This window comes from Balaenoptera musculus, chromosome 10 (genome assembly GCF_009873245.2).
Source record: "Balaenoptera musculus isolate JJ_BM4_2016_0621 chromosome 10, mBalMus1.pri.v3, whole genome shotgun sequence".
NCBI lineage: Eukaryota > Metazoa > Chordata > Mammalia > Artiodactyla > Balaenopteridae > Balaenoptera > Balaenoptera musculus.
The window spans coordinates 44,954,228-44,979,596 of record NC_045794.1 but is presented as its reverse complement, the minus strand read 5'-3'; the positions used below and the strand labels follow the sequence as shown (position 1 = coordinate 44,979,596).

At 45.9% G+C, this 25,369-nt stretch overlaps 1 protein-coding gene across 6 annotated transcripts; it reads left to right on the top strand.

Annotated features, from left to right (window-relative positions):
* Window positions 1–960: 960 nt before the first annotated feature.
* On the top strand, window positions 961–23,838 carry TIMELESS (timeless circadian regulator). Of its 6 annotated transcripts, none has more exons than XM_036867432.1 (31): window positions 998–1,057; window positions 2,103–2,245; window positions 7,558–7,660; window positions 9,239–9,401; window positions 9,550–9,703; window positions 9,998–10,112; window positions 10,207–10,269; window positions 10,555–10,656; window positions 10,835–10,990; window positions 11,235–11,368; window positions 11,565–11,652; window positions 11,929–12,105; window positions 12,469–12,686; window positions 12,933–13,036; window positions 13,180–13,349; window positions 15,580–15,714; window positions 16,191–16,342; window positions 17,364–17,461; window positions 17,553–17,673; window positions 17,780–17,981; window positions 18,252–18,397; window positions 19,016–19,101; window positions 19,190–19,307; window positions 19,397–19,479; window positions 20,418–20,560; window positions 20,756–20,933; window positions 21,015–21,083; window positions 21,207–21,325; window positions 22,522–22,783; window positions 22,919–23,023; window positions 23,164–23,838. In XM_036867432.1, the coding sequence occupies exons 4-31, from the start codon at window positions 9,305–9,307 to the stop codon at window positions 23,235–23,237; spliced, it is 3,669 nt and encodes a 1,222-aa protein (XP_036723327.1). In that variant the 5' UTR covers window positions 998–1,057; window positions 2,103–2,245; window positions 7,558–7,660; window positions 9,239–9,304; the 3' UTR covers window positions 23,238–23,838. The 6 variants fall into 6 exon arrangements, with proteins under 6 accessions (XP_036723324.1, XP_036723329.1, XP_036723326.1 ...); XM_036867433.1 differs by having other exon boundaries at window positions 7,554–7,660; XM_036867429.1 differs by lacking the exon at window positions 2,103–2,245 and having other exon boundaries at window positions 961–1,057; window positions 7,554–7,660.
* Window positions 23,839–25,369: the final 1,531 nt, after the last annotated feature.

The window sequence follows — 25,369 nt, the reverse complement described above, 5'->3', positions numbered from 1 at the left end:
CATTCTGGCATGATGGATCTCTTTGGAGGCCCTGGGCCACTGAGCTCCCAACCTAAGCAAAAGGTGGGTGAGCCTAGAATCTAGAAAAATTAAGTAGCTTAACTGTTCTGCCTGACACACCCGCAATGTGGCCTCCAAGCAGGTGGTACTTAAGCCCAGAAGAGCTCCCTAAGGCCAAAACAGGAAACCTGATGCCTGGAGCAAATGCAGAGGTAGGGGTGGGGGACATAGGAGGGAGAGGATTTGACCCTCAGTTTTAATTTAGAGCAGCCCAAAACACTCTTCAAATGGCATCTTTCTGCTTTTATCACTAGTTCTATAGTCTTCTTTATTTTCCATTTTTGTGTGTGTCTTTTCATTTTTCTCTCATCTGTCCTTTCATCTTCAGCAAATCTAACCCTTTACATGTCCCAGAAATTGATTCCTTCCATTCAAATTTTAATAATTCACAAGATATTATTTGTTTGATCCCTATTTTCTTTTGTTGTTGGGAAAATACACTCATCTCAACAGAAGCCAGAGGAGACCCTGACCTGACGATGAATACTTATGTTGACCTCTTCCTTTTAGGAGCCTCCTGCGTATTTCGCAAGCTTTAAACCTATACCTATAGTAAGACAGACACCCCAGCCCCGCAAAAGACCACTCTTCCACGTAGCTGAACTCTCCATTTCCTCACAAATAAAGCCTAACTTTTCTAACTAACCTTGTTAAGACTTTGGAATAATCCACTTGACTAAGTGCAGGGGAAGAATGTTTGTAAATTCACCTCTAATCGGACTTAGATCCCAACTGTCTTAAGTCAGCAGGAAATCCATTGTGCTGTGATTTGGGACTCCATATAAGGGATCGACTCAGATAAAAGAATACTTGTACTCGCTTCCCTTTTCCTTACTTCATCACCAACTCCCCCGCCCGCTCGGGGTCACATGGACCAGCCCCGCTCTCCCCGCCCCGCTCCCCACGTAGGCGGGATCTGGTCCAGCCCAGCCGGGTGGCGGGAAATGTGGCGGCCGCTGCTGGCTCCGCGGGAATCCTGAGGGCCGGCGGGGAGCGGGTGAGTGTCTGGGCGAGAGGGCTCTAAGCGGATTGCGTCCCTTCGAAGCCGCGGGGGCTCTTCTGGGAGGCGCGGAGTCCCCTTTCCCGCCACCCGGTTTAAAGACGGGGGCGGGGCGCGCGCTTTAGGTGCGCACGCGTCCTCACCCCGCGTCCTGTGTGGGAACCAAAGCGTTTCCAACTCTCCTGGGACGTCCCGTCATTTTCCCGACGCGATTCTGCACAGATAGGTCCTCGCGCAGCGGTGCGGCTGTGATGGGAAGGGGCTTGGAACCCTTAAAGTAAAACAGAAGCTTCCCGGGCATTTACCTTTCGGAACTTTCCATCCAGTTCAGACCCGAAAAAAATAGGTGTACAGCTTGGTGGTCAGCAAGAGCTGGGATTCACTGGTCGCTTGACTTAAATCTTGAGTTTTTATAAAATGGATTTCTCATTCCCTTCCTTCCTTTCCCTCGGGTAGAAGGCTTAAGGAGGATACAGCCTCTGCTTGGGTTTGTTAGCCGGACCATCAGCCGTTAATTAAGCTCCTTCCCTTGAGTCTCTCAATTCTTGGCCCTTCGTGCTGCCACTACATAATTACCGTTATAAAAAGTAGATCTGGTCATTTCAGATTAAATTTAAAACTCCTCTTTGGCCGCCCACGGTCAAGTTTATATCTTTAGGTGGGTGTCCATGGCCTTTGGCAGTCTGACTCTGACCCTCTCAGCTGATTTTCTAAAGCTCCCTATCATTTTTTTCTATCTCATGCACTTGACTCCCAAACCTGTGGAAAGGGTGTGTCTGCATTGTGCTCTTTCACGCTTTGGTACCTGTGCTCCTGCTGTTCCCTCTACTTGAAGTTCTTGCCACTTCTCTGCCAAATGAACTTCTCTTTCAGGAGCTCAGTTGTCCCGCTGAAAACCTCTATTTCCAGCCCTCCTGGGCCTAAGTAGTCACTTCTTCCTCTGTGTCCCTGAAGTATTTTACCTCCCTCTATTATCAGTGGCACTTATACAACTGAGTAAAAGGTTACTGAGCTCCTAACATGTACTGTGCCCTGTGCTCAGTACCAGGTGGACAGAGATGAATAGAACAGAGTTCCTGCCCTGACGGAACTGGAAGGAAGAACACGTGTAAATGAGTCCTCTGCAGTTACAGGGTGACAAAGAAGTCTGCCCTGGCTTCCTTACTCCTCTCAGAACTCTCTTGAGTAAGTTTATCTACTTTCACAACTTGACACACCGCCTTACATCCTGATGCCTCCAAATCTCCAGCCCCAACCTCTCCTCCCTCAACTTCGAAACTTGTCTACTTCAGCTTAGAAAGCATGTGTTGAGCACTTATGATACCTGCCGTGGCCCGGGTTCAAGCCCTGGTTGGGGAACTGACATCCCCCAAGCTGTGTGGCAGGGCCACCAAAAGAAGAAAAAGACGCAAGCCTGCGGAGCATCATCACTTAAGGAGGAGTGGAGGAGCAGCCAATATGAGGTCAAGGAAAGGTGTTTGTTTTCTTTTGTTTTGGGGGGTTTTCCCACCCCCTAAGATGGAGGAGCTTTGAGCAACTCATAACATATGGGAATGGAGCCAGTATAAAGAAAAAATTGGAAACAAATGAGGAATGAGGAAGAAGCAATTGAGGGACGAGAAGTAATTGATCATTCACAAATGGAGGGCTTAGATTCATTTGAAATATGTATGTTTTTAGGCTTGGGTGGAGAGAATTGAGACAGTTCGTTTCTGATGATCTCAGTTGTTCTGAGAGGAAGGGACCTGAGACACCAGCTGAGAGGTGTGGGAAGCAGTGGAGTAAAGGGGCTTGAGGGTAATGGTGAAAGTTAGAAACAGCTGTTCCTTGGGAAGGAGAAGAGGGAGAGGGCCAGGAACACTAAGGATTTGCTGGGCCAGGCTGAGGACCTGTTCAGGTTGGAGACCACATTTGTTGTGTATCATTTTGCAGGGTTGTTTGGTTTCCTCTAGCAGATCTGACTCTAGATTTGAATCCAGGAGTCTAGAAAGCAAATGGTTGCATTGATCTGAGGTTGGGATCTTTTGCAGAGTGAATGGAGTAAAAGGAAAAAAGATTGAGACCTTACAGAGAGTGATGTGTAGTGATACACCAGTAGGATATGTGCTCCTGGTTGTGCGACCCCAGTTTGATCATTTTGTTTTTCAGCTCAGAAATCTTCAGTTAGTCCCAGGCTTATGTTCTAAATCCTTGAATTGATAGACAAAGACCAAGTTTTCCCATAAAGCCGGTTCCAACCCTCTTTTCCATTGCTTTCCTGTTAAGACTCCTCTATTCATAGTGGCTCCCTCTCTGGTTTTACTCTGGCAAATTCTCTGCTTAAGTTCCCCTCCTCCTCTCAGCTGCCTGAATTCTATGCAGCCTTCAAAGGCCCAGTTCTAATCACACTTTCTCTGACAAAACCTCCTTGGCTACTTTAACCTGAAAAGAGCCCTAGTTTTATTTCTGCAACTAAATTCCTTAAATTTCTTTAGCACTGCAGCCACTGCACCTGCACAGCACTATCTTTTGCCTTGGAGGATCTTTGTAAGCACTTAGTGACTGACTATAGAGTCCAATAGATGGAGAGGAAATTAATATTTTGAGAATTCTTTCTGCTCAACACTCAGTAAAGTGTTTGATATCAGAGCTTCTCAAACTTTCGTGGTGAACGACCAGGGTTTTTTTCCCCCCCAAGCTGTTGCAGACCGGTACTTTTCATTCTTTCTTTTTTTTCTAGCTTTATTGTGATATATCACTTGAAATATAAAGTACTTTTCTAAAATAGTAGAACTAGAATAGTATTATTAGAAAAATTAAATTACTAGAGAAATAACATTAAAAAGAGACATACAGAATATAGGCATTTTTACTATTAGATTCAACAAACATCAACTGCGTCAAATTGCTATAAGATGTTCTAAATGCTTATGCTTTGTTTTTGTCCATATCTTGATGCAGACTGCTAACAGTTTGTGGACCAGCGTCCATTGGTCCACAAATGACACTGATTTCCATGATCTCATCTGAACCACCCCCTACTTATTTTTCTCAGTGTACTGATAAGGAAACTGAGGTTTAGGTTAAGCCACATGCTCAAGATCACCAACTTAGTACTGGACAGAACTGGAATTCAAATGCCAAGCGTCATTCTGTTCATACTAGTGAATCTCAAAGCTGGTTCTTAGAGCAGGGTTGGTTTGGGACAGAGTTTTTTGCTTGGTTTTATTTTGTTTTCAAGAAATGTGTTAATTTTCTATTTTGAATTGCAAGTGTATTTAATATTTTATCCTTTATTTTCCTTTGGTTCTTGCATTTTGAGGCCTGCATTTGAGATGATTATTGCTTCATCTCAACTGCTTAGTACTTAGTTGAGTGAGAAAAGTAACTAACATCCCTTTTAAATGTCCAGATCTGCTTTGTCTAAGGTGTTTGACAGAGTTTCTCATCTGTCTGTGATAAAATGTGAAAATACAACATAATGAGTTTTTTCATAAAATTAAATGTATTAAAGGACTGTACTTTATTCTGGGATTTTTGTCCTTCTTAGGTTTTTGTGGGGGTTTTTTGGTGTTTAAATACTGAAAACAATGTATAGTAATTGGGTGTTTTTTTATAACAGCTGTATTGAGATATAATTCACATACCATAAAATTCACCCTTTTAAAATGTACAATTCACAGAGATGTGCAACTGTTACTGCTATCTAATGTTAGAACATTTTTATCACCCTCAAAAGAAACCACATACGTCCCTACTAGCAGTCACTCCCCATTGCCTCCTCTTCCCAGTCCCTGGCAACCACTAATCTACTTTCTGTCTCTCTGGATTTGCCTATTCTGGGTATTTCATATAAGTGGAATCTTACAATATGTTACCTTTTGTGTCTGGCTTCTTTCATGGAATGTAATGTTTTCAAATTTCATCTATATTGTAGCGTGTATCAGTACTTCATTCCTTTTTATTGTCAAATAATATTCCATTGTGTAGATATACCACTTTTTGTTTATCCATTCATCAATTGATGGACATTGGGGTTTTCCACATTTTGGCTATTATAAATAATGCTGCTGTGAACATTGGTGTGCAGGTTTTTGTGTGGACGTGCATTTCATTTCTCTCAGATATATACCTAGGAGTGGAATTGCTAGGTGCTATGGTAACTCTGTTTAACATTTTGAGGAACTGCCAAACCAACTTCCACAGCAGCTGCACCATTTTACAGTCCTACCAGCAATATAGGAGGTTTGTGTGTCTGTATTTTTTTTTTAATTGTCCTTAAGTTACAAAATTTAGAGTCTACCACCTTAGGTTAGTCTCCCTAAATTGAAAAAAAATTAAAGACCCATCCATGAAATCCAGAAGTTGGGGAACAACTATATTACCCCAGTCAGTATTTTAAAACAAAGCAAACAGAACAAAACAAAAAACTCAAAAAACCCTATCTAGAAGGTCATCAATTAAAAAAATGATGAGAACTAACTGCTGATTGTTGAATAAAGTTGTAGACCACCTTTGCATCTTTTTTTTCCCCCCGCCTTTGCATCTTGATTTTCCTTCAGCATAATAGTCTTGTATATGTTAAAGCAGTTCCCAATTATAGGATCATTTGGCGAGCGTTTCCTAAATACTGTGCCTGTGCCCCTTCTCTCCAGCCCCTGGAGTTTCTGAATATTTGGACAGGGCCTAAGCAGGTATCCTAAGGTGGTTTTAAAGTACAGCCTGGCTTGAGAATGACTGTTTAGGTAGTTGAGACATTGAGGGTATAATGTTAATGCTTTTACTTGCATGTTTTGTTAATTCTAAGGTAAACATTTTTTCAGAAAAAAAAAAAAAAAATTTCTTTTTTCTATTGGTTCTCTGGTAAGCCAGAATGGCTGGTTTTCCTGTTTTGCCTTTGTTCTGGGTCGAAGAGGTGGCATGGGGAGAATTATTTTCAAAGCAGAAAACTCAGGAAGGAGAATAAAGTACTCCGATTGGAACAAAGAGAAATTAAAAGCTTGTATATATCTCTTCTGTCCCGTTATCCTGAAACATCACTTGTGGTTTCTCCTTTTCCCTCTTTGTAGGAGGAAAGAATTTGGTGGAGGTAACTATAGTGAGCCCACGCTCACTATGACTTTAGTGAGCCCTGTGCTTAGTCATTAGCTGGGGGACTGCCCAGGAAGAGTAGGGCTGAGGTGGGTCCTGGAGGTGCTGTCAGCTAACTGCATTCTTTGCAGCTGAATGGAAAGTTCTTTCTTGAGAAATCTGAGCAGGCACTTCCATGGCTGCCACAGTATCCTTTCCCTTACTTCTCAGATAAGGAAGCTAAGACTGACTTGATGAGGAATAAATGGGCAGGTAGGCAGTGAAGCCAGGACTCTGACCCCACCTTCTGACCGTTGTACTGTTCTTTCTATTACACCAAGTTGCATTTAACAGTTTCTACTGAATGTCTGTCTTATGAAAGAAATTCAGTGCATTCAGAAATGCATAAAACAACATTTAGTAGAGGAGAAAAGATGTATTCTAAGTTATTATAACGTAAAGAAGTAGTTCAGTGACGGAGGAGGAAGTCCATTTAGAATGATATGTGCCGTCAGATCCTGTCCTGCTGTAGGCTATCAGGGAGAGCTTCGTGGAGGAGTGGCATTTGAGCTGGATCTTGAAGATCAGATAGGCTTAGAACTTTTGGAGTTAAGGGAGGTGGACCTTCCAGAAGGAGGGAGCAAGGTTTGGAGAGCGTGAGGGGGCGCTATGTCTTGGAATATGTATGTTTATGTTCCTGGGTTGGGGGGCTAGATAGCCAGACGAGGCACCTAAGGCATGGATTTAAGAAGTGGTGGGTTGGATGGGTAAGTGTGAAGTAGATATAAGACAGATAATCAGGTTATAAGTGGTCTAGGAGAGGAAGATGAGGCCACACAGACTAGGTGAGTAGCTTCTAGATAACTGCATGAAAAGAGAGTGAACTGTAAGTTTTCTGTCCCTGGCTGATTTTTTAATAGTATGTTTCTACCAGTGAGGGCTGGAACTCCTGTTTAGAGCTCTTTTATTCCAGTTCTAATGAATAGGCCCAAGACTGCCAGCTTGCCTCACGTAAACCCAACTTGCCTGGGAGCTTTATCATAGTCATCTGACCCATTTCTTCCTCTACTTTGCTTGTCGCTCTCTGGTTTTGTCAGAACTGCAGGGGATTAGAACCTGAAGTCTTAGGTCTCTTACATAACCTCTTCCCTTCTCACATCTGCAAGGATGCTCCTTCCCTATCTCCTTTCCTCTCCAGCTTTTATTTAGGTAGCCAGGTAACAGCAGTTACCACCTCTGTTATTTTTGCCTTTCAGGTAAAACGATGTGTTGAAAGCAGAGGTTTGAGTACTCTGCTGGGGCCAGTTTTACAAATATTGAATATTATTGAATATTAGAATTGGTCTGCTCTGTGTGTGTGTGTGTGTGTGTGTGTGTGTGTGTGTGTGTATACACCAGTGGTCTGTCTGGAAAAGCTACATGTATCTTTTTTTTTTTTTTTAAGCTAGATCCATCTTGGAGGAGAGTCACAGATCTCACACACTGCACCTACCTCACTGGAGCCCAGGTCTTAGGGTCTGCAAGTCCCATGAGAAAGGACAGCAAAGGCAGGTATCCCTTCAGTTTTCCTGGTCATTCTGTGTTTTACTGGCTCACTGTTGTTGGGCTGAGCGGTCAGAAAGGAGATTAGCACTGGGTAGGGGAAGGGAAGGCAGCAGCCTAGAGAAGTAGCCCAGTTACATAAATGCATGGAGATAACATCAGGCATTAAACCTTGGTCCTTTGGACATGGCCCATTTCTTATTTCCTGTGGGGGAACAGGGGTGGAGTTGGGCTAGGGGTACGTATGGAACAGGGAAAGGTGTTTTTAGAGGAAGCTGCTGCGTGCTGAGAGTGTGGCTGAATGTGACAAGGGGACGCATAGTGCATGTAGTGTGTGTGTGTGTGTGTGTGAGACTAGTGTCAGGTGCTGAAACATCCAGGATCTGTGCCTATTTGCTTATCTGATGAGGGTTTAGGGATCTTAATAAAAGGGGGTGTGCTTCAGAAAAGGAAGATGGTTCTTCTGTGGAGAGGGACAAGGAATTTAACTAGTTCCTATTTACTTCTTTTCCTCACCCATTCTGTTAGGTACTGGCCTCTACTAAGATCACCAAAATTTAAGAGTAACTTGGGGGAGGAGAGTGAGGGAACTTTCTTTACACATCCCCAGGGCCTCAGAAGCCTCAGGGCTCCTGGGATATATCAGATCCTCAGTGGGATCACTGTACAGTCAGAGCTGGGTTTTCTCAGTTCTTGTGGTACAGAAGAGCTCTAACTGTGTGGGTGGAAGGTGGAGGGGGACCGGGTCCAGCAATTTTTTTATTTTTGGCCATGCTGCGCAGCTTGTGGGATTAGTTCCCCGATCAGGGACTGAACCTGGGCCCTTAGCAGTGAAAGCGCTGAGTCCTAACCACTGGACCGCCAGGGAATTCCCCCGGCAATTTTAAGGCAGAGGGAAGCTTATTCTCCCACCTTCTCACAAGGCTGCAGAGCTTTCTCAGGGTGAAATTCTCAGAGTTGATGCCCTTTGCTAACCAGCCTTTCTTTCTACTAGGTTATCTAGACTCAAACATACTGTTTCTACAGTTTCAGACCCGATTTAGAGGATGGGATGGCTTAATTCTTAGTCTCGGAGCCTCCTGGGTAGAAGTCTTAACTTAAAGCTTTCCCTGGGACTGGGAACAGCACTTCCGGTGCTGACAAAAGTGAAGCATTTGAGGACCTTGATCAGAATACTCAGAGCATTAGGGCCCTGCCTGCTCCCCCCTCCCTTTTATGGGGAGGACCCTACATTTGTTTTGTTTTGGTTTTTTTTTAATAGATTTATTTATTTATTTGTTTATTTTTATTTTTGGTTGCATTGGGTCTTTGTTGCTGCGTGCAGGCTTTCTCTAGTTGCGGCGGGCAGGGGCTACTCTTTGTTGCTGTGCGCGGGCTTCTCATTGCAGTGGCTTCTCTTGTTGAGGAGCATGGGCTGTAGAGCACAGGCTCAGTAGTTGTGATGCACAGGCTTAGTTGCTCCGCAGCATGTGGAATCTTTCCAGAACAGGGCACGAACCCATGTGCCCTGAATTGGCAGGTGGATTCTTAACCACTGAGCCACCAGGGAAGTCCCCCTACATTTGTTATCTTTCCTTGTCTCTATAGGCCTCGTAATTTCTAGCTCCCTTGGCTCCACCTGCCTTTCTTCTCTAACGGCTGGTCCACTGATGTATGGACTTGAACATGATGAATTGTGAACTTCTAGCCACATGCAGTGCTCTTGGGTACTTGGAGGGAGACACTTACCACAAGGAGCCAGATTGCTTAGGTGAGTCTCTTTTTGAGGTAACAGGTTAAAAAAAAAAACGCTTGAGTCTAGGTCTTTTGAATTTCTCAAGCCATGGGTATGAAAAGCACATGGGCCTGGGTAGAGCTTCTGCCAGGGTTCCATGTAAGTGTTTATTCTGTCCCTGAAGAGAGTGTGAAGGATTTGATCCGCTACTTGAGGCATGAGGATGAGACGCGAGATGTACGGCAGCAGCTGGGGGCAGCGCAAATCCTGCAGAGCGACCTCCTACCCATCCTTACCCAGCACCGCCAGGACCAGTCTCTCTTTCATGCTGTTATCAGGTTGATTCCCCAGCTTTTTTTTTTTTTTTTTTTTAATTGAAGTATAGTTGACTTACAATGCTATGTTAATTTCTGCTGTACAGCAAAGTGATTCAGTTATACATACATATACATTCTTTTTTATGTTTTTTCCATTACGATTTATCACAGGATATTGAATATAGTTCCCTGTGCTATACAGCAGGACCTCGTTGTTGATCCCCCAGCTTTTTAACATATACTGTGTGCCAGCCTTTGGTATTTGTGCCTGGTGAGGAAACTGAACAGCTTCTCCCTCCTTCATGGTCTCCCCAGGCTGATGGTGAACTTGACACAACCAGCCTTGCTCTGTTTTGGCAGCGTGCCCAAGGAGCCCAGCTTCCGGCACCACTTTCTGCAGGTGCTAGCGTACTTGCAGGCCTACAAAGAGGTGAGGTTTTCCTCCAGAATCCCGGGGCAGAGTTTAGGGGCGGTGGGAAAGGAGAGGGTGGGGGCTACTTAAGGTCCACCCCCCTGTTTCATAGGCCTTTGCCAGTGAGAAGGCTTTTGGAGTCCTCAGTGAAACGTTGTATGAGCTGCTGCAGCTGGTGAGTCTCCACCTCACAAGATCCCAGGGGACAGTTAGTGCCCTGCTCCTCCCCTGGGCAGAACCCCAGGTGGGGCGTCAGAACATGCGGGGTTTGGAGATACGGTCCCAGTCCTTGGGGGTACAAGTCCAATCCGCTGTCTCTGCTGCCTCGGGACTGCTCGAACTCTTCCTGTTCTTTCTTTTTAATCCTGATTCTTCTCTGTGCCTCTCTCGCCCCGTCAGGGTAGATGCCTCCCGCCTTCCACAGGGGGTCTTGTCCTCTAACTCTCCTTCTTCTGACCAGGGCTGGGAGGAACGGCAGGAGGAAGACAGCTTGCTGATTGAGCGGATCCTGCTGCTGGTCAGAAATGTTCTCCATGTCCCAGCCGACCTTGATCAGGAGAAGGTGATCTTGGCTGGTCTGAGTTCTTGTGCTTGATTAGGTTGGGCTGCCCCTTTTTCGCTGTTCTGTCCTCTGATGAAACTCGGGGAGGGACCTTCGTCAAGGAGTGAGTTGGAAAACCTCAAGGCAGGGCAGTAGAACTGACTGATCTCCCCTTTTCCCCTCACCGCTTACCGCTCAGAGGATCGATGATGACGCCAGTGTCCACGACCGGCTTCTCTGGGCGATTCACCTCAGTGGCCTGGACGACCTGCTCCTCTTCCTGGCCAGCGCAACTGCGGAGCATCAGTGGAGCCTCCATGTGCTGGAGATCATCTCCCTTATGTTTCGTGACCAGGTGAGACACTCACCTGTTGCCTCAATCCCTTCCCTCATGTCCGTTTCTGCTGTGCGGCCGGAATTGCTCTTGTATCATGACTGAAATACCTGGGGAAGGCAGGTGCCAGGTGGAATAGCCATGTCTTAAGTACAGGGTCCCATCAACAGTCCTATTTTGTTCACTCTTTCTGTCCCCACTAGGAGTGAACTCAGAATAGGGAATGACTGTCCTTCTGACTCTTCCCTCCTTGTTCTAAATCTAGAACCCTGAGCAGCTGGCAGGAGTAGGGCAGGGACGCTTAGCTCAGGAGCGGAGGACAGCTGTGGCAGAACTGGAGGTGTTGCGCCAGCGAGAGATGGCAGAAAAGAAGACTCGAGCCCTGCAGCGAGGCAACAGGTGAGTGGTGGAGAGCCGCTCTACCCATGTTCCCGTTCCTGCACTGTGGAATGCTAGGGCTTGGGCCAAATGCTAAGGCAGTGGTGACCAGAGAGCACTTTGCAGTTACAACATGCTCTGATGTGCTGCTGAAAGAGAATGGGAATGGAGCTTCCAGAGAATTGAGGAATCACCCTGGACTTTTTTTTCTCTGCAGGCATTCTCGATTTGGGGGCTCCTACATTGTCCAGGGCTTGAAATCCATTGGGGAGAGGGACCTCATCTTTCACAAAGGTCTCCACAATGTGAGTATTCTCCCATCAGGGGTGGGAACATTGTGGAGTGGGGGGCCTTTATCTCTCTGGAGGTAAATCTTCTCTGTTCTTGGGCTTAGAAAGTTGGAGACCTAGGAGAAATAGAGCTTTTGGCACTGTCTTTACCTGCATATTCACTTAGTACCAGAGGGAGAGCACCTTCTACAAGTTTCTTCTGAGAAAACTGTAGTACCAAGGATGTGTAAAGAGCTGTCGGGGAGGGAGGTGGTTAGGAGTAATTCTAATTCCCTCAACCTACATCCCCAGCTCCAAAACTACACTTCAGATTTGGGAAAGCAGCCCCGACGGGTACCTAAACGTCGCCAGGCTGCCCGGGAGCTGTCCGTTCAGCGCCGCTCTGCCCTCAATGTGAGACTCTTTCTCAGAGACTTCTGCTCTGAGTTCCTGGAGAACTGTTACAACCGGCTCATGGGCTCGGTGAAGGTGAGAGCCTAGGAAAGTTGGAGTAGAGAGGTTATTGGGGCAGCGGTGGGTAAGAAGGGCAAGCTGGGGAGGAACCCATGGAAAGCTGACCATGGAGAGTGGACTAGTAGGTGAGACGGATGTAGGGTGCGCCTGAGACATGGTGATGAAGTCAGGAGGGAGGGGGTTATTGATACGACAAAAAAAGCTATAGAGATTGCCGCAGAGGAAGGGGAAGGGAATGTGGGGAGAATGAGAGAGGGATGGAAATTTGGGTCCTAGAATATTGTTACAGTGGTGTCCAGGGTCCACCTGGTCATCATAGGACAGGAGGCAGTTGGAAGCCCTGAGGTCATGAAGTGGTCTGTTTTTCCTGGACATCAGGACCACCTGCTTCGGGAGAAGGCTCAGCAGCACGATGAGACCTACTACATGTGGGCTTTGGCTTTCTTCATGGCCTTCAACCGAGCTGCCTCCTTCCGGCCAGGCCTGGTTTCTGAGACCCTCAGTGTCCGCACCTTCCACTTCATTGAGCAGAACCTCACCAAGTACTATGAGATGATGCTGACCGACCGCAAGGAAGCCACCTCCTGGGCACGCCGGTGAGCAGGAGGAGAATTGGGGTCAGAGTGGACATCTTGGCCTGGCTGGGAATCTGAATGCCTGAATTCTGGATGGTACTTTCTGTCCTGTTTCAGGCTTCAGGTGGTCAGCTGGGGAGCAAGGACTGGCTGGGTCATTCTGTTTTTGATGGAACTATTTTGGCGGGTGAGGGTGCAAAGGGTGATACTGTTTCCATGAACCAAGGTCCTAAGCTGTCCTCCATTTTACCTCTTTCCCTCTCACAGGATGCACCTGGCTCTGAAGGCCTATCAGGAGCTGCTGGCCACAGTGAATGAGATGAATGTGTCCCCAGACGAGGCTGTGAGGGAGAGCAGCCGCATCATCCAGAGTGAGGCCTGGTTTGGTCTCTGATCCCGCCTTCCCTGCCTCTTGATCCGAAACTCACTCTTCCCAGACCCAGCTTCACCCGTCTCTCCTTTCCCCAAGCTTTCCAGATCAGTCCTTCCATTCCTTTCTCTTCCCTGTTTCTAGACAACATTTTCTATGTGATGGAGTACCGAGAGCTCTTCCTGGCACTCTTTCGAAAGTTTGATGAGAGATGCCAGCCCCGCTCTTTCCTTCGTGACCTGGTGGAAACCACCCACCTCTTCCTCAAGATGTTGGAGCGGTTCTGTCGGAGCCGTGGGAACCTGATGGTGCAGGTACAGGGCAGCCCAGGGTGTAGAAAGAGCTGGGGGGAAAGGGTGGGGGACAGAAAGGACAGGGGCCTCTTTCTCCTCAACATTTTCTGTAGCTTAAGCTGGTCTGTTAGAACTACTCTGAACTAAGGGCAAGAGTTTTGTTGGTGTTGCCAATGTGGTTCTGCCTTGTGAGTCTCCTCTCATTAGGTTGATCCCTGATCTACCATAAGTATCTTAATTCATTCAGGAAACATTTATTAAACGCCTGCTCTGTGCTAAGCACATAGACTCTGGGGGTTCATAATTTTATTTTATTTACTTATTTTTTTTTAAGATTTTTTTTTTTTGATGTGGACCATTTTTAAAGTCTTTATTGAATGTGTTACAATATTGCTTCTGTTTTATGTCTGTTGGGGTTTTTTTTTTTTTTTTTGGCCACGTGGCATGTGGGATCTTAGCTCCCCGACTCGGGATGGAACCCACACCCCCTGCATTGGAAGGCGAAGTCTCAACCACTGGACTGCCAGGGAAGTCCCAGGGGGTTAATAATTTTAGAATTTAGTAATTATGCTGTGCTATTTCCTGGTTATACTTCAGAAGCACTGTAATGAGATAGAAAGGGCCTTACATTAAAAGTCAGAGGTCTGGGGACTTCCCTGGTGGTCCAGTGGTTAAGCCTCTGAACTTTCACTGCAGGGGTCCAGGTTCGATCCCTAGTCAGGGAACTAAGATCTCACATGCCGCATGGTGCGGCCAAAAAAAAAAAAAAAAAAAAAAGTCAAAGGTCTGGGATCTCATCCTGTATTAGTTACTGTTAGAATAACTTAAGCTGCTTGTGTGAGTCCTGGTTTTGAATATCTTTTTTTTTTTTTTTTTTTTTTTAAAGCTTGATAGTATTCACATTGCTTAATTTGTGTCATGCTTTATTTATTTATTTATTTATTTAATTTATTTATGGCTGTGTTGGGTCTTCGTTTCTGTGCGAGGGCTTTCTCTAGTTGTGGCAAGCGGGGGCCACTCTTCATCGCGGTGCGCGGGCCTCTCACTATCGCGGCCTCTCGTTGCGGAGCACAGGCTCCAGACGCGCAGGCTCAGTAATTGTGGCTCACGGGCCCAGCTGCTCCGCGGCATGTGGGATCTTCCCAGACCAGGGCTCGAACCCGTGTCCCCTGCATTGGCAGGCAGACTCCCAACCACTGCGCCACCAGGGAAGCCCTGAGTCCTGGTTTTTAAAGTTGGTTGTAACATCTACCCATGAGCCTGAAATGATATAATAAAAGAAAAGTCTGGGACAAGAAGAAAACCTCAAGGAATTTCTATCCTGGAGACACAAGGACTCTGCTTTGTAAAAATTTTCCTATAATTCTGTTTGCTATAGGTTAAAACTTGGTCAGAACTGGACTTGAAAGGGGCTGTAGTACCAATGAGACTTTTCTAAAAGGTCTATTTACACTCGGAGCTCTGTTGTATTAGCAGTACTAACAGGTGCTATCATTTATCGAGCGTTTACTATGTCTCAGACGTTGTGCTAAGGTTTCCCTATAATCCTCACAGTAGCACTAGGACACATGCGCAGAGTGGTTAAGCAACTTGTCCAAGGTCTTGCTGGTATATGGCTAGCGTCAATACTTAAATCCTGGTCTGCTGGAATCCAAACTCATGCTCCTGACCTTTAGTGTGTTTGTAAGTTCCTTGAATAAAGCATGAACCTCATTAAGGGCCTCACAGGCCCTCCTATTTGCCCACAGCGAAGACTGGTTCACAGCCATGACTTGGGGGAGCGGGGTCAGGGTATTGACTCTCATTCTCCTGCTTTTCAGGAGAAAAAATTGTGGTTTACATTTGCAGAGTGCTTTGCATTTTATAAAGCCTTTTCATATAGAATTTTTTATCCTCAGAGCAAATTTGCTCATTCTCTAGGCTTCTGTTTAAGGTATCACTGCCGCAAGAAATGAGTCACGTGCTGTTCCTGCTATGGCGTTTTATGCTCAGCCATGTTCTAGGTCTTATCCAGGCTGTAGTGTCATTTACCTGTCTACTTACCTGTCTCCCCCACTAGGCCACAAGCGCCTCAAGGGCAAGGAAATGTGCTCTTCACTGCTGCTTCCCCATTGCCATTGAGTAGCACATAGTGGTCACTCTGTGAATGTCTAATTAATTCAGACATCTAATTATTTAGTTAATAGAGGACATTGATGGGGAAAAGGCCTCCCTAGCTCTCGTGCCATCCTAACACAGTTCTTCTCTGTAGAACAAACGAAAGAAGAGAAAGAAGAAAAAGAAGGTCCTAGATCAGTCCGTAGCTTCTGGTAATGTCCCCTACAGCCCAGAGGAAATGGAGTCTGTGTGGCCCTCCCTGGCCGAGCAGCTACAGTGCTGTGCCCAGGTAAGTAGTTGCAGAAACTCTGTCTTTCTTTTTTTTTTTTAATACATTTATTTATTTATTTTTGGCTGCGTTAGGTCTCCATGGCTGCGCGCAGTCTTTCTCTAGTTGCAACAAGCGGCGGCTACTCTTCATTGCTGTGCATGGGCTTCTCATTGCGGTGGCTTCTCTTATTGTAGAGCACGGGCTCTAGGTGCATGGGCTTCAGTAGTTGTGGCGCACGGGCTCAGTAGTTGTGGCTCGTGGGCTTTAGAGTGCAGGCTCAGTAGTTGTGGCGCACGGGGTTAGTTGCTCCGTGGCATGTGGGATCTTCCCGGACCAGGGCTCGAAGCCGTGTCCCCTGCATTGGCAGGTGAATTCTTAACCACTGCGTCACCAGGGAAGTCCTACTCTCTGTTTCTTGAGGGTAGTGCTCTGGGCAGGCTCTCTGGGTCTCCCCCGCCCCAACTGTTACCAAAGCTTTAATAATCCCTCTCTAGGATTCTGAGCTCAGTTTGGACTCCATGGTTCCCTTTGATGCGGCCTCAGAGGTGCCCGTGGAAGAACAGCGGGCAGAAGCCATGGTGCGGATCCAAGACTGTCTCCTGGCTGGCCAGGCCCCACAGGCCCTGACCCTTCTTAGGTCTGCCCGGTAAGAGTCCCGCCTACCCATCCTTCCACATCCAGCCCCTGGGCTTTTGGGGGCAGGGAGTGGCTTTCACCGTGGCACAGGGTTCTCAGTCTTCAAGAGAGAAGTCCCCTCAGAAGCGCTGGGGCTCTGTACAGGGTACTGAGTCCTGGGGAGTTTTGGTTGGTTTATTGGGAGGTTTATTATTTGTTTTTGTTTCATTTTTGAGAAATATTACCACAGTTAGTTGGGGGGAAAAAAATAAAGTTAATTCTATGAGCCAAAGATAGCCATCATTAACATTTTGATGAGTTATCTTCCAGAGTTTTTCCCTCTGTGTTACATATAGACATATCATATACACCTTCTTTTACAAGATCGAAATATTGCAATACTGATTTACAGTATTTTTTTCACTTCTCAATATATTGTGAGCATCATTTCTTTTTTTCTTTTCAAATATTTATTTATTTATTCTGGCTGCACCGGGTCTTAGGTGAGGCACGTGGGATCTTTGCTGCGGCATGCGGTATCTTTAGGTTGCAGCATGCAGACTCTTAGTTGCAGCATGTGAACTCTTAGTTGCAGGAGGCATGCGGGATCTAGTTCCCCAACCAGGTATTGAACCCAGGCTCCCTGCATTGGGAGCGTGGAGCCTTAGCCACTGGACCACCAGAGAAGTCCCGTGAACATCATTTCTCATCAGATATATTTCTGCAATTATTAATGGCTTTAAAACACCATTGTGAGAGCAGCGAAAAATAAATAGATAAATAAATAAATAAATTTATAAAAACAAAAAACACCATTGTGTGAATATGTACATTTGTTCAACATTTGTTCAAATGTCACGCATTTAGATTATTTGCCTTTTCTTCCTATATGATTTTCTTTGCAGTGTGGCTTATGAGGGAGAATTTCCCTAGAGTCTTTGTTTCATCTTTGAAATAACAGTCTGCATCCTCTTTCCAGCTGGAAAATAAAATAAGTCTAAATTCCTTCTCCCACTTCAAATTATAACTGAGATATTCCCTCTGTGCTCCAGGGAGGTGTGGCCAGAAGGAGATGTGTTTGGCTCTCAGAACATTTCCCCAGAGGAGGAGATTCAGCTGCTGAAGCAAATCTTCTGGGCCCCGCTTCCCCGTGAGTCTCCATTTCCTTCTCATCTCTCTCCTTCCAGCTCTTCTCTAGCGCCAGCGTCACAGACACCCAGTAATCCTCAGTCTTTCTATAGGGCAGCAGGGGCCAGAGGAACAAGGGGCAGAGGAAGAAGATGAAGAAGAGGAGGAGGAGGAAGAGCTGCACGTGGTCGAGGTGTTGGAGAAAGAATTTAACTTTCTGGACTACCTGAAACGGTGCGGGCCGGGAGGACGGAATTGGTGTCAGGGTGGAGACCGTGGGGCTGTGAGGACGACCACACGTCCTCACGCTGACATCCTCTCGCTCCCTGTCTTGGTGCAGCTTTGCAAACTCAACTGTCATCCAAGCCTACGTGCTGCTGCTGCGGAGCTACAAGCAAAATAGCGCCCACACCAACCACTGTGTCGTCAAGATGCTGCACCGGCTGGCCTATGATCTCAAAATGGAAGCCCTGCTTTTCCAGCTTTCCCTCTTCTGCCTCTTCAATCGTATGCTTAGCGACCCTGCTGCTGGGGCCTACAAAGTAAGGAGATACAAAAGAATGAGGTTCTAGAAGTGTAGGGGAGTCCTGGGGTAAAAGGATAGGGGATAAAGTGCCCCGAGCTGTGTCAAGGCTGAGCGATGAGAGAACGGTGAGGAAGTAGACAGGCAGGTTGAGGGAGCTGCAAGGGGAAGGATAGAAGAGGCTGAGCGAGGAGGGGGCAGCTGGGAACAGGCCTAGAAAAAATACCTAAAGGCCCATGTTTATGTACATTTAGGCCACAGGCCTCACAGCAGTCTCCCTCTCCCACAGGAGCTAGTGACTTTTGCCAAATACATCCTGGGCAAGTTCTTTGCATTGGCCGCGGTCAACCAAAAAGCCTTTGTGGAGCTGCTGTTCTGGAAGAACACAGCTGTGGTTCGAGAGATGACTGAGGGCTATGGCTCCCTGGATGGCGGGTGAGCTTGAGGATGGGGAAGGCTTGGCGGTGGGGAAGGGGTGACACAGTCACAGAGTGTCAGAGCTGGAAGAGCTTGCAGATCAGTTGGTGTAACCTTTCTTTCCCTTTCGTAGGTGAGAAAACAAGCCCCAAAGGTGAAATGCTTTACCTGAGGTCACCTGAGAGAGGAACTGGGATTGAGCCTAAGTCTCCTGTCTACTCTAGTTTCCTTCTTCACCAGCGTTCGGGGGGGCAGTCAGAGTGGGGTGGCCCCCCAGAGAGAGTCTATATGTGCCTTATCCCAAGATGTGCTGGGAAGCCATAAGGATGCATAGAAATATTTGTCCTCTTTCCCTGAGTATCTCAGCTCCTCTCCTTTCACTCTTCTCTCTCTTTCCCATAATACTCTCAGCCCCTGCAGTGTCAGGTTCCATGGGCCCAACCTGGAAAATCTTAGTTTGACTTTTGGGTTCTTAAGTGGAAGGAGAGTAAGAGGAAGGAAGCACACCTTAGGCCTCTGCTAGCTGGCTCCTTTGCGGTACCTGCATTGCCCTTATTCTTTTTAGAAGAGAAGACCTTTGGTCTCCTCTTTTTGAGCCAACAATCTACATGCTCCCCTTCTCCTTTCCCCATTTAGATCTTCTAGTCGCAGACGCCCTGTGTGGAGCCCAGAGGAGGAGGCCCAGCTTCAGGAACTGTACCTTGCCCATAAGGATGTGGAAGGTATGAGGCCTTGAGGTCTGAAGAGCATGAGGAGGGCAGCCTGAGCTCCAGGACCCCTCTTCACTGCCTCACTCCTCCTCCACCTCAGGTCAGGATGTGGTGGACACCATCTTGGCACACCTGAAAACTGCTCCTCGGACACGCAAGCAGGTCATCCACCATCTGGTGCAGCTGGGACTGGCTGACAGCGTCAAGGACTTCCAGAGGTAGAGGCACATGCTCTGGAGGGAATTGAGATGGGGAATCCACTCTTCACTCCCTGAGCTCCCCCTTCCACTGACACCCCCCTGAACAGGAAAGGAACCCAGATTGTACTGTGGACGGAAGATCAGGAGCTGGAGCTGCAGCGGCTTTTTGAGGAGTTCCAGGACTCTGATGGTAAGTGAGTTGGAAGCTCAGGGAACCTCTGAAATGAGAGCCAAGCTCTCAATTTCTTTTCCTGCTGCTTCCTGTTCCCAAGGAAGGCTTATCCTCTCCATCCTGTCCACTTGCTCTGTTTGTGGTGTCGTTTTTGTTTGTTTGTTTTTAAGTATATATTTTTTTTCTTTTTTATTATATAAGTTACAGGTATACAATATAGTGATTCACTATAATCACTAATTTTTAAAGGTTATACTCCATTTATCGTTGTTATAAAATATTGGCTATATTCCCCGTATTGTACAATGTATCCTTGTAGCTTATTTTATACCTAATAGTTTGCACCTCTTAATCCCCTACCCTTATCTTTCCCCTCCCCCTTCCCTCTCCCCACTGGTAACCACTAGTTTGTTCTCTATATCTGTGAGTCTGCTTCTTTTTTGTTATATTCATTCATTTGTTTTATTTTTTAGATTCCACATATAAGTGATGTATAATATTTCTCTTTCTCTGTCTTATTTCACTTAGCATAATGCCCTCCAACTCCATCCATATTGCTGCAAATGGCAAAAATTCATTCTTTTTTATGGCTGAGTAGTATTCCTGTGTGTGTGTGTGTGTGTGTGTATACCACATCTTCTTTATCCATTCATCTGTTGATGGACACTTAGGTTGCTTTTATACCTTGGCGATTGTAAATAATGCTGCCATGAACATTGGGGTGCATGTATCTTTTCAAGTTAGTGTTTTTGTTTATTTCTTTGGATATATACCCAGGAGTGGAATTGCTGGGTCATATAGTAATTCTATTTTTAGTTTTTTGAGAGACCCCCATACTGTTTTTTGTGGTGTCATTTTTGAGTGAATTGAGCTAGCCTCTTTCCAAAGACCTCTGTTTCCTTTACTAATCCCTTTCCCCTGTTGCTCTTGGGCATTCACACTTTCTTTCTCTATAGATGTGCTGGGTAATATCATGAAGAACATCACAGCCAAACGCTCACGGGCCCGAATAGTGGATAAACTGCTGGCTCTGGGGCTGGTGGCTGAGCGGCGGGAGCTGTACAAGAAACGCCAGAAGAAGTTGGCGCCCTCAAGCTTGGTAACAGTCTTACCCTGGCTCTGCCAGCTGGACCTGCCCCCCCTGAAATGCTCCTTAGAAGTAGCCCACCCAGATTCTTCCTGTCTCAGGCTCTTCTGAGTAGATCCCCCCAGTGGGGTGGCCAGGAACCAGAGGACTCCACTCAGTTCTTCGTCTTGTCTCCTTTTGTTCATTACCCACCCCAATGAATTTTAGCCTAATGAAGAGGAGTCCTTGAACGATTTTTGCCAGGAAGATCTAGAAGAAGAGGAAAACCTGCCAGAGGAAGAGAGTGAAGAGGATGAAGAGAAAGAGGAGGGCTCAGAAGCAGAACAAGCCCACGGTGGCTCCATCCTTTCAACTCAAAACCTTGGGCAAAACCTACATCAGGAAGGTGAGGGCCCAGTTGGGAGAGTTGTCTCAGGTGGTGGGGTTGGTTGTATGGGCCAGTTATAAGTTTTCCACCTTCCCTTAGGCTTTTCTGCTCCCCTCCTGTGGCTCCAGAACTGCCTCATTCGAGCAGCGGAAGATCGGGAGGAGGTTGGTGAGTGGATAAATGACGGTTTCAGGAGGACTGGGGTCTGGAGGCTGCTGGAGATCTGGTCGTGGGATGGAGGGCCAGTTCTTTCTTCACATCTTCACCATGTGACCATTGACCCTGTCCTAGGCTGCTCTCAGGCAGTTCCACTGGTGCCACTGACAGAAGAAAATGAGGAAGCAATGGAAAATGAACAGTTTCAGCAGCTGTTACAAAAGCTAAGGGTTCGGCCTCCTGCCTCTGGGCAGGTAAATACACCAGTTACAGCATCAGCCAAGTGTGTTGGTGCTACTTTAAGATACACCCCCTCCTCCTCATTTCCTGTCACCTCTGACTGTGACTCCTGCAGCAGCTGTCCTGCTAATCTCTCCAATCTTCCCTTCTCCTAAGTCCATCTTCCACACTGCCCCCGAGTTATCTTTCTAAAATACAGTTTTGATTATATCACTCCCCTGATCAGAGCACTTGATGGTTCCCCACTGTTTGCAGGACAAAGTCCACAGCCTCCCAGTGGTGTCTCTGGCCTTGGCCAGCCATTGCAGCCTCACAGCCACGTCACCACACACCTACCTGACACTACAATCATCCGGGGCTGCTTTCCATCCTCCAAACAGTAGGCTTTTTCATACCCCCAAACAGTTGATCATGCCAGTCCCCCTACTGGAAGGCTCCAACCTCATACACAAGGTGGCAGATCACCCATCTTCCTGATGAATACTCCACCCAACCTTGAAGAGTTAGTTCAGTTGTCACTTCCTCAGAGAAGCAGTCTCTATCCCTCCTTCAACCCCCCCACCCCAACACCAAAATTCACAGATATTCAAGTCTCTTATATAAAATGGCATAGTATTTGCGTATAACCTATGCACATCGTCTCTATATTAATTGTAATACCTAATACAATGTAAATGCTATGTAAATAGTTGACAGTATGCAGCAAATCCAAGTTTTGCTTTTTGGAACTTTCTGGAATTTTTCATTTTTTTTCCCCAATGTTTTTGATCTGCAGTTGGTTGAATCCATGTATGTGAAACCCTCGGACACGGAGGGGCAACTGTAATCATTTTGGTGGCTGTGATTTGTTCATTCCCTTAATATAGCCCCAATCCTGTGGTGTTACAGTACATTGGTTCTTTCTCCCATTAGATTGTGAGTTCCTTGAGAGCAAGGATCATATCTGACTCACCTTTAGATCCCCAGGATCCATTCATTTACTTATGTAATTAACAACTGTATTTACTGGGAACCTCCTGGTGTTATCAGGCACTGTGTTAGACATTGGGCACATACTAGATAAATAAGCAATAAGTAGAGTTTACAACCCTTGTGGAGCTTCACCAATGTAGGCTCATATTTATTCAATGAATAATATCAAAATCTGGTGCACTAGAGGCTGGCTGCTCCTTTCCCACTACTCTCATTTTCGACTTCTTTGCCCCTGTAGGAAACCTTCTGGCGAATTCCAGCCAAGCTGAGTCCCACCCAGCTCCGGAGGATGGCAGCTTCTTTGAGCCAACCAGAGGAGGAGGAAAAGCTTCAGCCAGGATTAGAACCTAAGGTCCCCGCAGAGCAAGGCCCTGAGGAGGAGCACCAACAGGAAGAGGCGCACCAACAGGAGGAGGAGCGCCAAAAGGAGCATCGAGCACATGCCCCGAGGGCCCTCCTGTCAGCCCGGAAAAAGAAAGCAGGCCTGGTGTCCCCAGAGGGTAATACCAGGACCACTTATCTATTGAGTACTATTGAGTACTTACGCAGCCGCCGTGTGATCAAGAGGGCTGATAGGGTATTTGAGACTATGAGGACCTAGTTCCCTAATTTTATGCCTCTCATGGTCGTTTCAGAGGAAGGGACTGATGGTGGGAAAGAGCAGCTGAAAGTGGCACCCAAGAAGCGACAGCTGCTGGACAGCGATGAGGAAAAGGAGGAAGATGAGGGCGGGAGCAAAGGTAAAGGGGTCTGGTCGGGATCTGCCTTTTCTTCTAACCTCTAGCACTCTTCCCTCCAGTCCTGAAGGTAAATGCTACCATCCTCCTTCCCCCTTAACAAATTTAGATATCCTGTCTTCTCACCCCTGTCATTCCCATAGCACCAGAGTTGGGAGCTCCAGGAATCCGGAAGAAGAAGCGATTTCAGATTGAGGATGATGATGAGAGCGACTGAAGAGCCAGATGCCTAGGGGCAGAGATAGACCCATTTTTAAGTGGTGAATTTAAATCTGAGTTTGCAGGGGCATACAGGACCTGGAAACTCCTCTTACTGGACAGAAGCTGTGGAGCCCTGGGCTTCTGCATGGATTTAGGGTACAGGAAATCTAGGCAACAGTGTTGGCCTCCTGTTCAGTCACTTCTTGCTTCTCCCACTTTTATCAGTGTGCCCCAGTAGCTCTCTGGAGACTTATTCCTCTTCTTCTTTGGTTAATAGCACACCCTGGCAAAGGAGAGGAGTGAGTGAAATATAGAAGGCACCTTAGACCCCTCTTACTGGTCTGTTCCTTTTGCCTTTCTGCTGGAGGTGGGTCACAGCACTAGATGGGGAGTTTTGTGACATGATGAGTGGGGATGTTGCACCATTTTTAAAAAGGCATTAGACACGCCCATCCTCATTTTCTTTCCTATGATCACCCCCTGAACACCAGATTGAGCCCAGTTCCTAATGTTGAAATAGGGTTGGGATGCAGTACTCGTCAGATGATGAACGTGTTTGGTTGGTGTTTGGCATTGAATTAAACATGTAAAATTAAAAGTTGCCAATGTTGATCTGACTTGTCAATCTGTCTAAATACCTCAACCCTCCACCTGCTATGTTCGTGTAAGAACTTTTAACTATTAGGGTTAAAAGAGATTATCAGCCTTCCCTTTTCTCTTGCTTTCCCTACACAAGACACAGAAAAACATTCACACCTCAAGATCCTTTGTCTAGGATAAATCTTTAGGGTAAAAAGAGTATGCATCAGAACAGGTACATGAAAAGATGCTCAATGTCGTTAATCAGAGAAGTGCAAATCAAAACCACAATGAGATATCACCTGATACCTGTCAGAGTGGCTGTCATCAAAAAGAACACATATAACAAATGTTAGTGAGGATATGGACAAAAGGGAACCCTTGTACACTGTTGGTAGGAACATAAATTGGTGTAGCCACTGTGGAAAACAATGTTAGTGAGGATATGGACAAAAGGGAACCCTTGTACACTGTTGGTAGGAACATAAATTGGTGTAGCCACTGTGGAAAACAGTATGGAGGTTCTTCAAAAAAAAACTAAAGATAAAACTACCATATGACCAAGCAATTCCACTCCTGGGTATATATCTGAAAAACATGAAAACACTAATTCACAAAGATACATGCACAACAGTGTTCATAGCAGCATTATTTACCATAGCCAAGATATGGAAGCAGCCTAAGTGTCCATCAACACATCATCAATGGATAAAGAAGATGTGGTATATATGTAATGGAATATTACTTAGCCATAAAGAGGAGTGAAATTTTGCCATTTGCAATAACATGGATGGACTTTGAGGGTATTATGCTTAGTGAAATAAGTCAAACAGAAAGACAAAAACTATATGATATCACATATATGTGGAATCTGAAAAGTACAATTAACTAGTGAATATAACAAAAAAGAAACAGACTCAGATATAGAGAACAAACTAGTGGTTTCCAGTTGGGAGAAGGAAGGGGAGGGGGGCAATACAGGGGCAGGTTAAGAGGTACAAGCTACTATGTATAAAATAAGTAAGCTACAAGGATGTATTGTACAGCACAAAGAATATAGTCAATATTTTATAGTAACTATAAATGGAGTATAACCTTTAAAAATTGTGAATCACTATGTTGTATATCTTATACTGTACATCAAGTATACCTCAGTTTTGTTTACTAATTTTTATTGGAGGATAATTGCTTTACAATGTTAGTTTCTGCTGTACAGCAAAGTGAATCAGCTATACGTATACATATATCCCCTCTTTTTTGGATTTCCTTCCCATTTAGGTCACCACAGAGCATTGAGTAGAGATCCCTGTGCTATACAGTAGGTTCTCAGTTATCTATTTTATACATAGTATCAATAGCGTATATATGTCAATCCCAATCTCCCAGTTCATCCCACATCCCCTTACCCCCTTGGTATTCATGTTTGTTCTCTACGTCTGTGTCTCTATTTCTGCTTTGCAAATAAATTCATCTGTATAATTTTTCTAGATTCCACATATAAGCAATATTATACAATATTTGTTTTTCTCTTTCTGACTTACTTCACTCTGTATGACAGTCTCTAGGTCT

What these genes read in the sequence shown, in the direction of transcription:
- TIMELESS (XM_036867429.1), top strand. Translation starts at nt 9,305, where the DNA reads ATGGACTTGAACATGATGAATTGTGAACTTCTAGCCACATGCAGTGCT. An exon ending in CAAGGAGCCAGATTGCTTAG is followed by an intron (nt 9,402 to 9,549) that starts GTGAGTCTCTTT and finishes CTGTCCCTGAAG; the next exon opens with AGAGTGTGAAGGATTTGATC. An exon ending in GCCCTGCAGCGAGGCAACAG is followed by an intron (nt 11,369 to 11,564) that starts GTGAGTGGTGGA and finishes TTTTCTCTGCAG; the next exon opens with GCATTCTCGATTTGGGGGCT.